Source organism: Sylvia atricapilla, chromosome 13 (genome assembly GCF_009819655.1).
Source record: "Sylvia atricapilla isolate bSylAtr1 chromosome 13, bSylAtr1.pri, whole genome shotgun sequence".
Taxonomy (NCBI): domain Eukaryota; kingdom Metazoa; phylum Chordata; class Aves; order Passeriformes; family Sylviidae; genus Sylvia; species Sylvia atricapilla.
This window is the reverse complement of record NC_089152.1, coordinates 2,286,188-2,300,597: the sequence shown is the minus strand read 5'-3', so window position 1 is coordinate 2,300,597 and position 14,410 is coordinate 2,286,188. Positions and strand designations below refer to the sequence as shown.

At 45.0% G+C, this 14,410-nt stretch overlaps 1 protein-coding gene across 1 annotated transcript in view; it reads right to left on the bottom strand.

Annotated features, from left to right (window-relative positions):
* Positions 1-14,410, bottom strand: part of MEGF11 (multiple EGF like domains 11) — a 196,104-nt gene that overhangs the window by 18,602 nt on the left and 163,092 nt on the right. Inside the window, exons 16-19 of the mRNA XM_066328204.1 lie at positions 11,681-11,809; positions 7,866-7,994; positions 5,362-5,490; positions 4,978-5,211 (exon numbers count right to left, since the gene is read on the bottom strand). Of these exons, the coding sequence (XP_066184301.1) occupies positions 4,978-5,211; positions 5,362-5,490; positions 7,866-7,994; positions 11,681-11,809 (621 nt within the window). The remainder of the gene's footprint in view (positions 1-4,977; positions 5,212-5,361; positions 5,491-7,865; positions 7,995-11,680; positions 11,810-14,410) is intronic.

Here is a 14,410-nt window from a genome sequence, read left to right as displayed (position 1 = left end):
CAGAAATCAAGGTGCTATAACTGTACCAAGGAGTCCAAAACATTTTACATTGTGTGCAAAGGCTTTTTCAAAACCAAAGCTGAAAGGAAAACCTGAGTAGTTACGTTGTATGCTCAGAGACATTTTATCTATTTCCTCAATTTAAGTTATAAACACATTTACCAAGCAGAATAATTTACCAAGAAAGGCATCATATTTATACTGGCAGTTCTAATGAAAACATCAATCCCAATCTGGTTCCAGCTGCACAACAAATGGATACACATTTCAAAGTACCATCAGGAGAAGGGATGGAAAATTTCAACTGGAGCAGCGTCATTTAAACAACGAGGCCCTGTAAGGAGCAAATGAATGGGCTTTAACAAAGCATCGGGCTCCAAGTGCAGGCAGAGAGGGTGGCTGTGAGGAACACCTTCATGCCAAAGGGTAATGAAGTGCTGGAGTGCTGCTTGAGCCCTTCACCACCCTCACTGAGGGCTGGCAGTGATGGGTGAGGGGGGACAGGGGCTGGCTCTGGGGTCCCCAGGCACCGTCACCCTGCCCGCCTTGCCCTCTGCCTTTGCCTCACTCTGAACATGCACTTTGCTTTGCTGACATCTTGTGGAGATCTAGACTGAGCCTAAATTACTGCAGAGTGTCCTGTTTCTAAGCAGGGTTTATCTGCAGGGTGTCTCTTACATAAAGGCTGTGGCTCAGGGGAAGCTGCTCTTTTCTGCTGAAACGTGCAAAGGGATTTTCGAGGTCAGCTCGATTCTGTGCTAAGTGCAGAGCCTTTGGGTCCCAGCTGTTTTCCAGAGTTGCTGCTAATAAATTATCTCCGAGCAGGATGTGACTGCAGAGCTGAAGTCTCTGCATTGAACATCTGTCAGCCAGGCTGCCGGGGCTCTGCCATCTCCCCCAGCCACAACTCTGAGACATTTCCAATCACAACGGGAGACAGCTCTCTCTTGGGGTCTGCCAGTGGGAACTGGGGCTGGATCCCACCCCTCAGGTCACTGTGTGCCCCCAATACAGCTGCTCTCACCCAGCCTTGAGCCCACTCAGGGGCTCCTCCTCCCTTCCCACAGCCCACAGTCCCAGTTAAACACAGACACTTGGATCTGTGTCTTTCTGCTCTGAGAGTGTTGGTGGTGTCAGCTCTGCCTTCCCCTTCCCTTATCCGCTGGCTGTGGGCAAGGAGCAGCTGGAAGGAAGAGCCAGGACCCTCTGTCCCTGCTGTGGCACTCGAGGTGTGCACTGATGTCACCAGGAGCCACCTGGGACAATGCCAGTCCTCACTGAGCTCAGCTGGCTGCAGCTTGTTTCCTGCACCCAAAACGAGCTGAAATAAAACTCCACCAGAGTGCTCTACTACTTAGCACAGTGTTGAATTAATGACCCTGAGCTTGTACACATCCCCCCAAATCCTTTTCTTCCCCCCTGGCACGCAGCCCCCTGAACTCAGAATTACTCCTTCTGCACAGTTCCCTTTGGTCGATACTTAAGTAGCCACCCAAAGTGATTTACCTTGATAGCACAGTCCATTTTCTACACATTTATTCATGAAGCTCTTGTAACTGCTGGCTGGAAATGCATCAAATTCAAATCTAATGCTATCCCTGTTTAAAAAAAAACCCAACAAAAAAACCCCCCAAACCCAACCCCAAAAAATCTCTCTCTTTCCAAAGGTGAGAATTTTATTCTGGTCTGAGCAGTAAGGAAAGACTTAAATGCTTAAAGGAAAAGGAATTAGACTGAGCTCCTGCTCTGAGCCTGGGCTGTGGGGTGCCACAGAAAGCCTCAGTCCCCATCCTGCAGGACAATTCTGTGGAAACTGGGCACCAGCCCAGCCCCAAAAAAAGGGAATAAGTGAGCACTGTGCAATAAATACCAACCCAGACTTCTCAACTGCTAAATGGAACTGCTTCCTTCTCTTTGTGTGGGTCTTCTCTGCCCACACGGTGTCAGGGAGACGGCTGAAGGCTCCAAACAGGAGGGTTCACTCTGCCACCTCCCACCACCCATCATCTGCAGATCATCTCTGGAAGTGTCTTGTCTAGGCTTCAGGATCCACGACGTTTTATTTGTGGCAAGCTTTGCTTAGCTCTTGGCTCTCAGCACAGTATTCACCCATAGCAGAAAGTTTGCTAAGACCTTGGTAAGACCTCAAACATCACTTCAGCCCATAGCCAAGTCTTTGTGAAAGTCCCACTAAGAAATCTCTGCTGCTCTCCAGCACCACCACACAGTTTTCCCTTCTGGGCCCATCTCCTTGAACTAAACAACCTGCACTTGAAAATCTTTTTGGAGTGCACTGCTCTCATGCTGGGGAGCACCATTTTGATTCCAGGCTCATTTGGGAAAGTTTGCTCTTAGATCTGTGTGCTGTGGATAAACCCTCCCAGCATGGGTGGGTTTTCTTCTCCTCTGGCTGCTGGGCAAAGTGTGTGTTTTACTGCCACATCCTTCATCCCCAAATGCCAAAGAGTCCAAGGGCTGCCCAGGGGGTTCCCTTCCTCCTAATCTCTCTCACACATGCATGGATTATCAGCCTCACCAGAGCTGAGGGCGTAAAGACCAAAAACATCCTCCAGAAATAAATGTGCTGGAAGAAATTGCTGCCTCCAGGAGCTGGGGATCTGTGTGTTCAGAAGCAACACCACCATTACCCAAATAAGAGTAGAGAGGCAAAATAACAACTGGTTGTTCAGGAGAGCCATAATGTTACAACCCTCAGAGGGCTGGGTGCTGCAGCCATCCAGGTGGAACTCCTGCCAAAGTACCTGGGTTTACATGGGATTAGATCCACTGGACAAGGACATCTACATGGTATTTTCTGCCCTTAATCCACAAGGAAACCTGCAGCTGGAGGTTGGAATCCCTGTCCCCTGTGTGCAATATTGCTGCTGTCCTTCAGCATCCTCTGTTACACACCTGCCCTCACACACACACCTGTTGTCTTGCTCCTTTTCTGTGAGCCTCTCTCAGTGCCCACCTCTCCACTTTCTGCTGAGGAAGGTGCACATCAGCTCCTTTTCCTGCCTCTCTGCTCTAGGGAAGAGAAGCAGCATTGGTAAGGCCAAAGTTGGGGGAGTTACTGTAAATCTCAGCAGGGGAATGTGCTGGAGGACAGTCAGGATCTGGCAGGGAGTTTTCAGAAGCTCTTGTCTAGAATTTGAAAATGCCCTTCTAAAAAGGGCAAACCCCAAAACTTGAAATAATGCAGGCAATTTTTAATGAGCTGAAGATGGAGCAGTGTGTTTCTAGCTCCTTAATCTTCCTCTGCAAGCTCAGATGGCAGAGTTTTCCAAGGGGGAGGAGGAAGAAAACTGTCCTCCCTGTGACCTCCAGAGAGAGATGCCTGACCCCACTCTGCTGCAGCTTCCTGACTGATACAATTTCTACTGCCAGAAGGACTGCACAAAGAAAGCAAGAGGCAAGAAAAGACCCAGTCTCTGCATCCCCATCACTGACTGAGATGGACAGGAAAGAACCATCATCCAATTTCTTTCTAGAGAAGCCAATGAAGCCCCCCTGCCCTGGTGCTGTTTGAGTTTGTGGGGACCTGGTGTTCAGGGTTTTTACAAACTGACCTGACACAGAGCAGCAATGCCACAAGGGCCAGAGCTGAACTCCCAGCCCAAGAGCCAAAAGAGATCCCAGGTCCAGTGCAGATGAGGGATGTGACCCCCAGCTATTTAATATGGATCCAGGAATTCAGTCATCTCCAAAATACTTTTGTTCTTCATGAACTTAAGTATCCTATGGCATCAGGAGCTGTGGGAAAGGTGGCTGCACCTGAGAGAAAGGTGAAGAACATCTTGTTTCTTACCCAAATGGGCAGCTTAAGAAAGAGCCAGCAAAGCTAAAATTCCAAAATAAGAATGAATGAAAGGAGATCCATGATAATTTCTCCCCCCATCTGTGCCTATCAGAAGAAGGAATGCTCTGCTGAGTCTAGACATGAGTGTAGTCAATGGTGCTCAGCAGAGAACCCTTGATGTGGGACACACCATGGCAGGAAAACGTCTCTGGCACGAGGACTGAAGTCACCATGTCATGAGAAGCTCTGTGATGAAATTCCAGGTGCAGCCAGGCATTACTATCACTGGCTAAATGGGAGAGGCTCCTTCCAGGCACATCCTTGGCAGGGAACTCCATAAAAAGCTTCCAGCTGCACACCCCCTGAGACTCAGACATTTGGAGTAGAAAGCAGAAAGAAAAAACCTCTGCCTGCCCCAGGGGCTTGTATTTACTTGGACTTGGAGTTTCAGCCATTTAAAAGGAGGAGAAGTCAGAGGGCAGACTGAGAAGATCCCCACTGAGACAGTGGAGAACCAGGAGGAAGAAAAGCCACCTCCTGCCTGGCATCGTCCTGATATTGGCCAGAGAGGAATGAAGAATGACAGCGTTGAAAAGGAGATCGCATCCCCCAAAATCTGTCAAGAAAAGCTGTCCTCCACAGCAGGAGCAGAGGATAAAAGAAGGAAGAATGCTTTGATCCTGAAGAGCCTTCCTCTTCCTCTCTCCTGCTTTCCTCAGCTGCTGGGAAGATGTTTCCCACCAGCTGGGACAAGGACTGGTCTGCACACAGCAGTGACAATACCTAACAACATCACAAACTGCAACACAGACAAACCCCAAACCTTAGGACTGACCCAGCCAATCCCATTCCTCAAACAGGAAAAGGCTTCCCAAGGTTTGACAGAGGAGAACATCTCTGCCCTGCAACAGGAATGCACATCACCCAAAATTCCATGGGGCGTATTTCCTGCCTAGGTATATCCCATATCAACCTCCACACAGAAAACAGCTTAAATCAGTTTTACATTTGCTTTCCTGTCCCATTGATGTGTTTAGAGATCACGGTGTTCTGAGGAAGAATGGAAGTGTCATTATTTTTGAGGCTCAATAACACGTTACACATCACAGAAACTTGTATTTCCCCAACAGACAGGAATATGAGTCTGGATTTGATTAACATAAAAAGACCCTTACCAGAAAGTGAGTAATCTGTATTAGTCATCCTCATGGCTGGAGTGTAAGATACACTTGGCATGTCATGGCCCTTCTCCTTCTGTTTCCGTCGATACCACACAAAGAGTGCCAGCAAGACCATAATAATTAGAAGGAGAATAATAATTCCAATGATTGCTCCCACTGAGTGCCTCTCTGATCCAAGAGCAGGGCTAATTTTAGTATAGGGGTTTAATTCTTCCATCATAAGAGCCGCTGTTAAAAGTAATTCATAACACACTGTAAATTGAATCGTGCATTTCATTTTTGAAACACTGTGTTTTTTTTTTTTTTAAAGGCAAGTACATCATTGGAGAGGGGGAGAGAGAGGGAGAGAGGGATTTTATAGAGACAATTCCACTGTACCTTGGTCACATCGGATTCCTTTGAAGCCTGGGCTGCAGTAGCAAGTGCCTGTGACGTGGTCACACGTTGCATTGTTCATGCACTCACACAGTTGTTTGCAACCATAACCAAATGTCCCTGGAGAGCACTCTGGGGAGCCAAAGAAAAACATTGGAGAGAATCCTGCTGCTTTTGGGAATGGGCACAACACCTGAACACGGGAAATTCAGTAGAGAAGTCTCCCTGGGTTTAGGATCTCTAGGGTAACACCTTAATGGGAAATTATTCTTAGTCTAAAGCAGAAGCTGAATGTGTTCTATGTGCAGTTTGTTACTTATTAAGCTGTAACTTTCCGGAAAATTCATAGAATGAAATCAGTGATAGGTACAAAGGCTTTAGAAGACTTGATGCATGTTACAAATGTTCAGAGTTTTACAGAGCTTGAGCTCAGAAGCTGTAGACAAGAGCTCAGCAGTCTTCACCAACCTACCTGTTGTGGGTTTTTTTTTTTTTTTTCATGGGGACAGTTGCAAAGAAAAGTTTTAATGAACCTTTCTATGAACCCAACAGCCTTTATGAAATAAACCCCACATGCTTTCCTACTCATCCCTACCAGTGCCAGGAGGTGGACAGAATGTTGCAGGTGGGATTTCAGAACTCAGCATCTGAATGGTTCAATTTGCTCTGTTTTGGTGTCAGGATTCCTAATACAGAAGGAATTTCTATCCTGTCTTTGTGTTTCTATCAAAGACAAAATGATTGAATGTCCAGCTGAGAAATTTATTCATGCAATTACCATGATGGGCCATTACAATAAATCTGTAGGCAGCTTACTGTACTTCTGGAAGCACTATTCAAGAATAAATTGAAAGAAACAATGTCTGTCACATCCCACTTATTTCCATGGAGAAGCTGCATTACTGAAAACGTGCACTCTTGCTATGATCCTGTGGAATATATTGTTTGAGAGGTGACTCCTTGTGTGTCACTGCAAATGTTTTTCATTGCATGACAGCACCTCCCCAATGTCAGTCTCAAAGTAGCTTCTGGTAGCCAAAATTTAATATTAAGTAGAGAACCATAGCCAGTATCTGTTTATTGATTTGCAATGTGTATTAAAATTGTGTCTTTAATCTGTTGGTACTCAAACAAAGAAAAAAAATAGAATCATTACAATTAATGCTCATTCTTTTATTAGCCTGCAGCCTACTTAAAATGAATAAGGCCTAAATTTTGGGACTGCACCACAGAAATGATGCCTGCAATTAAGCATTTCATCTGCATTGCAGTGTGACTGCCCATTCAGCAGGATTTGGAGAAGGAAGGAGCCTTAATGAAGAGATTCTTTTAGATTAAACAGTAGAAAAACAAGTAAATAAATACATTTGTAGTTTGGATAGAAAAGAAAGCCTCAGGCTTTATACAGGGGTCAAACCATAAAGCAGCTCCTTGTATAAAATCTGCTGTTGTGCAGTTCTTTGTGGGATTCTTTAGTTTCCTATTTTGATTGTGGCTGCAGTGAAGAGCATCCCCAAATCCAAGAAAGTTGTCTCCTTACAGAGTTACAGAGGTGCCATGTGCAATCCCCCACGAACACAAAATTGGCCCTGAGATATTCACTTTGCTGAATGCAAGTGTGTGCAAAGCCACATTTATGAATAAAGTCACATGCACAAATTCTTCCATAAAGATCCACGCAGCAAGGAACAGTTAAAAAGCCTTCCCTTGCAGATCTCACAGGAATGCTACTGAATTACCTGACTGCCAAAAAACGTGAGGGAACCTTGGGGAATTAATGCCTTGGGAAGATGAGGTGGGTTTCACCTGTGTTTAAAGTCCCAGTAAGGGTGTGACAATTTCCTTGTGAATTACTGCACTGGACAAACAATTAATTATCCACTTATAGCACACCCAGTTTCCAGGACCCTCATTCCACACTCTTTAAAGAAGCCTGCTGGCACAGCCTGCTAAATATTCCCGTGGGACATGGACAACAATTCCAGCAAGACATTCCAGATCCCTTACAAGGGAATTGAGGTTCACCGAGAAATACTGCTTAACTAAACACAGACCCTCCCCAAAATGGCAATGTTTCCATGTTCCCCTTGATCTGCTTTCACTGTAAAGATGAATTTTTATTTGGCCCATGTCTACATCATAATTTCTGTGGGAAAGCCTCATATCCCCAATATTCTTTGAAGGCAGAGAGCAGAAAGGACTTATTCCCTTTGTCCTCATGCATTGGGAGACCTGGGGCTGCTGCTCTCAGCAGCACCAACAAGGCCTGAGGTGTGTATCCATCAGGTACCAGTTATTTGGGAAGTGACTTGCTTTCTCTCCCCTATCTTTAGCCTGGCAACAAAAGGCCCAATTTGCAGAGATTCACTGAATTTCCTTATGCTCAGACTGCCCTGTTTTCCAGAGGTGCTCTCTCCTCCCTATGGATGACAGCAGGTGCCTGGGGTCACTGTCCTGCTGACAGCCCCCTGTCTGGAGAAGGAGAGGGCTGGGGTCACTGTACTCACTCTGCTCACACTGTTTGCCTGTAAATCCTGTCCTGCAGGTGCACTGCCCAGTGATGTGGTCACAGTCGGCTCCGTTCTGGCACTGGCACACATTGGCACAGTTCTTCCCATAAAAAGCAGCTGGGCAACCTTTCAGCAAGCAGAACAAGGAAAGAGTAAGGAACAAGCTGAAACCAAAACTCCCATGTGTTATCAGCACAAAGTATGTGGGCTTATAAATCTATGGATTTTCAGCCTCTGTATATTTAATGACGTTTATTTGATGGTCTAAATGCAGAGATACTGTGACAGCCAATTTTCTTGAAGTAATGTTTCTCATCTTTACAGAATTGCCTCTTAAGTTTTTCAGAAGAATAAAAACTTGATCCAGCTATACAAACTACATTTTCAAGGAGTGAAAGAAGATGCTAAACAGAAACTCTCTGGAAGACCAGGGATCAATCAATTATTTGCAAGTGAAAGAACCTTCTTAAAAGGCTCACCAGAATTGGATCTCCTCCTTCACACCGGTAATTTGGCACCAGAGTGAGACATCTCTAACATTTTCCTAAATCAGACCACAAATACTGCAGCATTAAAAAAGCAGCGACACTGACTGTGCAAATTCTAACAATGAATCAATAATCTAAATGATTTCCCCCTCCTTTACCGAGCGCCAAAGGCATAAAAAAAAACCTTGGAAAGCTTCGGGGCTATTTTCTTAAGGGTGACGTGAGGTTATCAGGAGGAAGGAGCGTGCGGTTTTCCAGGGAAAAAGTGCAATACTTGGGAGAGACGCGAGGTAGCAGCACACACTTTGACAGATCCCCTGTCCCTGCGAGGCTTACGCTGGGTGCAGTAGAGCCCCGTCCAACCGTGGGTACATCGACACTCTCCATCGTAGGGGCTGCACAGTGCTCCGTTGTGGCAGTTGCATGAATGAAAGCAATCAGGGCCCCAAAACCCAGTGGGACAAGCTATGAAAATAAAAAACATTCAGTCAGCTGACAGAAAAAAAAAAAAAAAAAAAAAAAACAAACCAAAAAAACAAAAAAACCCAAAAAAACCCAAAAAACAACAAACAAACAAACAAACAAACAACCCAAAAAACCCACAAAAAACCACAAAAAACCAAACAACAACCAAAAAAAAAAACCGCAAAAAAAAACCCACCAAGAAAGCAATGATACTGTGTTAGTGCTGTGGAGGAGCACCAATAAAGGGAGAACCTGTGAGACACCAGCAAAGGCAGGACCTCACACTGCTGAGCTTGGCAGTGACTCCTGCACTGTGACTGGCCCTTCCAAGCCACCAGCTGCTCTCCAAACCCTGGTGCCACCCTGGAACCTTTCCCTGGCACAGGGATTTCTCCCAGCAGGTCGATGGAAGGGATTCTGCCCCTCTGCCCTGTTCAGGTGAGATCACACCTGCAGAGCTGCCCCCAGCCCTGGGGAACAACAGCAGAAGGATTTGAAGCTGCTGGAGCCAGTCCCGAGGAGGCCACGGAGATGACCCAAGGGCTGGAGCCGCTCTGGAGCCAGGCTGGGAGAGCTGGGAATGTTCAGTTTGAGAAGGGAAGGCTCCAGGGAGAGCTCAGAGCCTCTTGCAGAGCCTAAAGGGGCTCCAGGAGAGCTGGAGAGGGACTGGGACAAGGGATGGAGGGACAGGACACAGGGAATGGCTTCCCACTGCCACAGGGCAGGGCTGGGTGGGAGACTGGGAAGGATCCTTTCTGTGAGGATGGTGAGGTGCCCAGAGCAGCTGTGGCTGCCCCATCCTGGCAGTGCCCAAGGCCAGGCTGGACACTGGGGCTTGGAGCCACCTGGGATGGTGGAAGGTGGCCATGGCAGGGTGGGATGGGCTTCGAGGTCCCCTCCAGCCAAAGCATTCCAGGGCTCTGTGGTTCCATCACCTCTGTGCAGGGCAGAGGCAGGATCAGGTCTTTGCTGCAGTGACCCTGGACACGACCCTGCTCTGGGCTGTGACCACTCTCTGCCTCACTGGCATTTTCTGTGAGGACAATTTAGGCAGGGTTGCAAGGTATGGAGGTAATTTAATTTTCTTTTTGACATGCTGGAATTCTTGCATAATAAAGCCCAGCTATTCAGGTTTACTTTGCTATGCAATCAACCACCAAAATTACCACATTCATTTGAAGCACAGAGTGCTACTCCAATCATGTAAAAATGTAAAGAAAACTTCTTCCAGTATGAATTCCCATCCACAAATTCAGATTGCTTTTGTTGTCGGGGGCTAATATTAAATTAAAATCTCCGGGTCTATTTTATATTTCAACAAGTACAATATTAATACATTTTAAAAAGTTATTTTAAGCCTCCCTCCAAAAATGAATGCAGTAAGTTACAGTTATTAGTGCCAGACTGAAAGATTCGAAATTATGATAGCCCTTCAATATAACAACTATATTTTTGCTTTAAAAAGCACTTTCCATTGCTTCCTGCTAAAGACAGGAATTAATAAGGCAAGGTTCCCAGGAAACCTGGAGGTACAGACACCAGGCCTATTTCCATGGATGCCAGTGGCTCCATGGATGATAAATGGAAGCTTCTGGCATTTGACAGACACCTCCAAAGCCAGAATGAATGGCCAAAAAAAACCCCTGCCATGACGTAAATCCAACAAAAGGTCACTGGACTCACACAACGTAAAGCTGAGCAGGATTTGGCCCCAAGTGTTTGTGCTATCAGCAACCAGAAATACTTTTCCAATGCCTTTCTAAGGCAGAGCTGCAGGAGCTGTGAGCTAAAATTATCTCCTGTGCAGCTCCAAGGCCAGGTCATTCCAGGTTAACGGGAGCACAGGGCTGGAAACAGCCTGGGAGAGGAGCCCAGGTGAGCCTGGGGTGGGACAGGGAGAGCAAAGAGCCCTGTCCCCTCTGCTCATGCAGAGCACACAGAGCCCACAGCTCCTGCCCCTGAGCTGCTCCTGCTGACCTGGCCTGCCTCACTCTGTGAGGAAAACCATCCTGTCCAAGGTTAACACACACTAACACACATTTCCCAATTAGATGGCTACATATAATGAGGAATATGTGCAGCTTTCTGTCTTTTTTTTTGGCCATTTTTTTTTCTGCTGTTTTTGAGTGACAGCAATATTCTGCCTGTGGAAGACACACAATAAAAGCAAAATTACAGCTGTCTGTTTTTATCCGATTCCTGCTTTATCACTTGGAGTTTAATATATTTTACTCTGGAATGCTGTCTAATATGCTAGTTGTATCCTGAATATGAAGTAACATTTCTGAATGATCGGATATTGCCTCCCTCTGTGATCTAGCTTCAATTAAGGGATGCTCTCAGGAAATGACACTTTGGGATCAGCAAATGCCAATCTTCTACCTGGGCAATTTTCAGAAAGAAATCCTTCATCCCTACAAGGCCACATTGACTTTTACAATTAAATTACATTTAATAGAAATATTTCAGCTGCCTAATTTCTCAATTCTAGGGATTTGGTACATGAAAACATTTACTGGTTAATAATGTCTCCATGTAATAGCTGAAAGAAAATGATTTCAAAAAAATAAATAAAAAAGAATCCAGCTAGAAATTAAAAGGAAGCATGGAGCTTTCTTTTCTGATAAGAGCTTGTGACCTCCCTTTCCTGGAATAAAAGCCAGTCACTTCTTCTGCAAACTCCAAATGCAGAAACTAATTCAATCCAAAGCTAACTTCGATTAATTAAAAAGCAATCGGCTTTAAAGAGAGTAAGGCACTGGGCTGTAAATACAACAGGGATTTCCCCAGAATCTGTCTTTAACTTTCAGAGAGCACTAAACAAACCCCAGAACAGGATGTTTGAAGGCAGAGGCTTACTCTGGGAGCAGTCCATGCCTATCCAGCCTGGGAAGCACTGGCACGATCCATCGATGGGGTTGCAGGTCCCGTTCTCAGTGCACTGACACACCTCAGCACAATCCTTCCCAAACTTCCCACTGGGACACACTGAAAACACAAAGCACTTTACTTCAAAAGGAACGGGAGGAAATCACTCAGCGTTTAGCAATTAGAGATAAAATTAATTACACCAGGTTTTTTTTTTTTTCTTTGATGAAGCAAAATTCCTCTGGAAAAGCAAGAAAAGGCAGAAAGTATTCAAGGCCATTTTGCTTGCATCCCAGGAGTAAAACAATAGGAAAAAGTCATGTCAAAATCCATTTTTTCTGCTGGAAAATGAAGCTAATCCAGTCAGAAGATTGCAATTATTGAAGGGCAGTGTGGAAGGATGGATGACAAGAGGAGAGACAAAACAGAGAAGAGGGGTCATTGGGAGAGGAAAAGAACAAGAAAAATTCAGGAGGATTCAGTGAGTAGCTGGGACTCACACAGGTGAGTGGCTGGGACTGCTCTGGTTTCCAAGGATTTTTTTTTTATTTATGTATTTATGTATGGTATGTATCTGTTTGACTGAGAGCTATTTAACAGATGTGCTGCATCCCAGCAACATCAGCACCTCTCCCTGTGTGCCCACCTAAGTGAAGCAGGAAGAAAAGAAACTTTAAAATTTTTTTTCCAGAGTCATCCTAAGCACAGGATGACAGGAAACTAATAGACATGTAGATCTTCAACCTCCCACCAAATTATTGGAAATCTTTAACGTTAAAGTTGATGGAAAGCTCTGCTCAGTAACGAATGAAATGTTTCATTTCTGGGCTCTTATTGGCTGCGTTCCCTGACAAAAACAGATGTATTTTCAAAACAAGATAAAACATACAGTCCATCTTTGCAAAGAGTGTAACAAATGGAACTGGACTTGGATCCTGGTAAATAATAGCGATGTCAAAAAAGTGATTAAGGCACTTCTCTGAATTATGCAGCTGTTTCACCACTTGAGCCTCTCTCACTTTCTCAAAAGCAGTCTCTGCAGGTGACCTCAATCTATCCTGACTGTGAATCAGCCACAGATTGAAATCCTGAGCTGTGATTCATTGACTTTTATATAATATGCCATCCTCTGCTCCTACTACAGCAGAGTATTGTTTTCTGCTCGTGTTTCTATAGACTGTGGACTTATCTGTAGGAGTGGGTAAAGCTGGGTCTGGCTTTCACACTGTGCTAAACAGAGCAGTTCCTAAGTGAAAAGAGATAAAACTCAACACAATACACTGCCAGATGGAGAGAATACACAAGGAGAGAAGGAGAGCAGAGCCCTCCTACCACAGGCAGCACAAACTGATCTCTGTCAGGCCAGGCTCTTGGAAAGGCCACCCCATTGTTCCCTTCCAGCTCCAGGCACTGTTTTATGGCACCTTTGAGATGGAGATAGGCAACACCACCTCCATCAAAGCTGGGCTTTGTGTGTACAAAAAATGTGACTCTCAAAGGACTTCCTTAGAGGAGGAGCTGATTTGTTCTGCACCGTGGAATAGTGATGGATCAGGGCAGGGTCTGTGACCCAAACAGAGCTGAGGGGACAAAGGGACAGGTCACACCTCGGTGACACAGGCAGAGGGGTTCCACAAGAGCTCCTCTTGTCTCTGGGAAATGGGATGATGCCCAATGTCAGCACAGAGGGGTGACAAAATGCTTGTTCTCCCTAAATTCAACCACCCGGCTGCGGACTGACAGAGTGACTCTTGTGAAGATGTGAGATCCGAATCCAAGCACTTTTTAAATGTCTCCATCACTTTTAGAGAGCTGTAAAGCCAGGCTTAACGCTGCTTTCTTCAGCAGCAACCTGACTGTACAACATAGATTAGGATGTTAATTAGCTCGGAAAGCTCTGAAGTGGGACTCCCAAAGTCCCCGTGGGATGTCAGGTGTGTTCTAGCAGTGATAACAAGTTATTATCAGCCCATCTTGCTCCGTGATTGTGAAAGATATTCACAAAACAGCTGTTTAGTTGTTTGCAGCTCAGAATCCTTGGCACAACCTGAGTCACTCTGTGCAGTTTTGGGGGTTACACGAGCTCCTGACATGCACATGCTGCTGGTGGAAGAATGTTCCTGCTGCCAATGGCAGGAGGAGATGAAAATTCCAAAGTGAAATCCTCATTTCGCGTTTTGTCTAATGGAAAATTAATTAGCATTTTTTCTTTCTAGAAAATAAAAAGTTAACATGTTAACTCATTATGACAAACTGCAACACAAATTGATTTTAATTAGGACATGAATATTTTAAGATTAATTTGCTGGATAGATCAACATTTCAAAGTAAAACCAGAAGTGCTGAACATCTGAGCAAAAATAAAATAGTTTTCTTAAGAGGATAATTAGACCTGCTTATGCTTTGAAATCTGGCTAACATTTCACATAAAATGGACAAATTCACTGAAATACGTTCATTTTAATAAATTAATTGGTGTAATGTTTAGTTGACTATAGAGCACAGGAAAAAAATCCCATTGTTATACTTAATCTGTGTTGAATGATTCTGGGTAACTGCTGCCTGCAATCCCAACTTATTGAGAAGCAGGTCATTGAAAGTGTCATTTAATTTTGGCAGGGATGGTGACTTCACAGGGGCAGTGGCCACTACAAATCACTTCTTTTAAATATCTGTGTAGAAAATGCCCACTGCAGTACCCAGCAACTGAGAGTGCAGAAG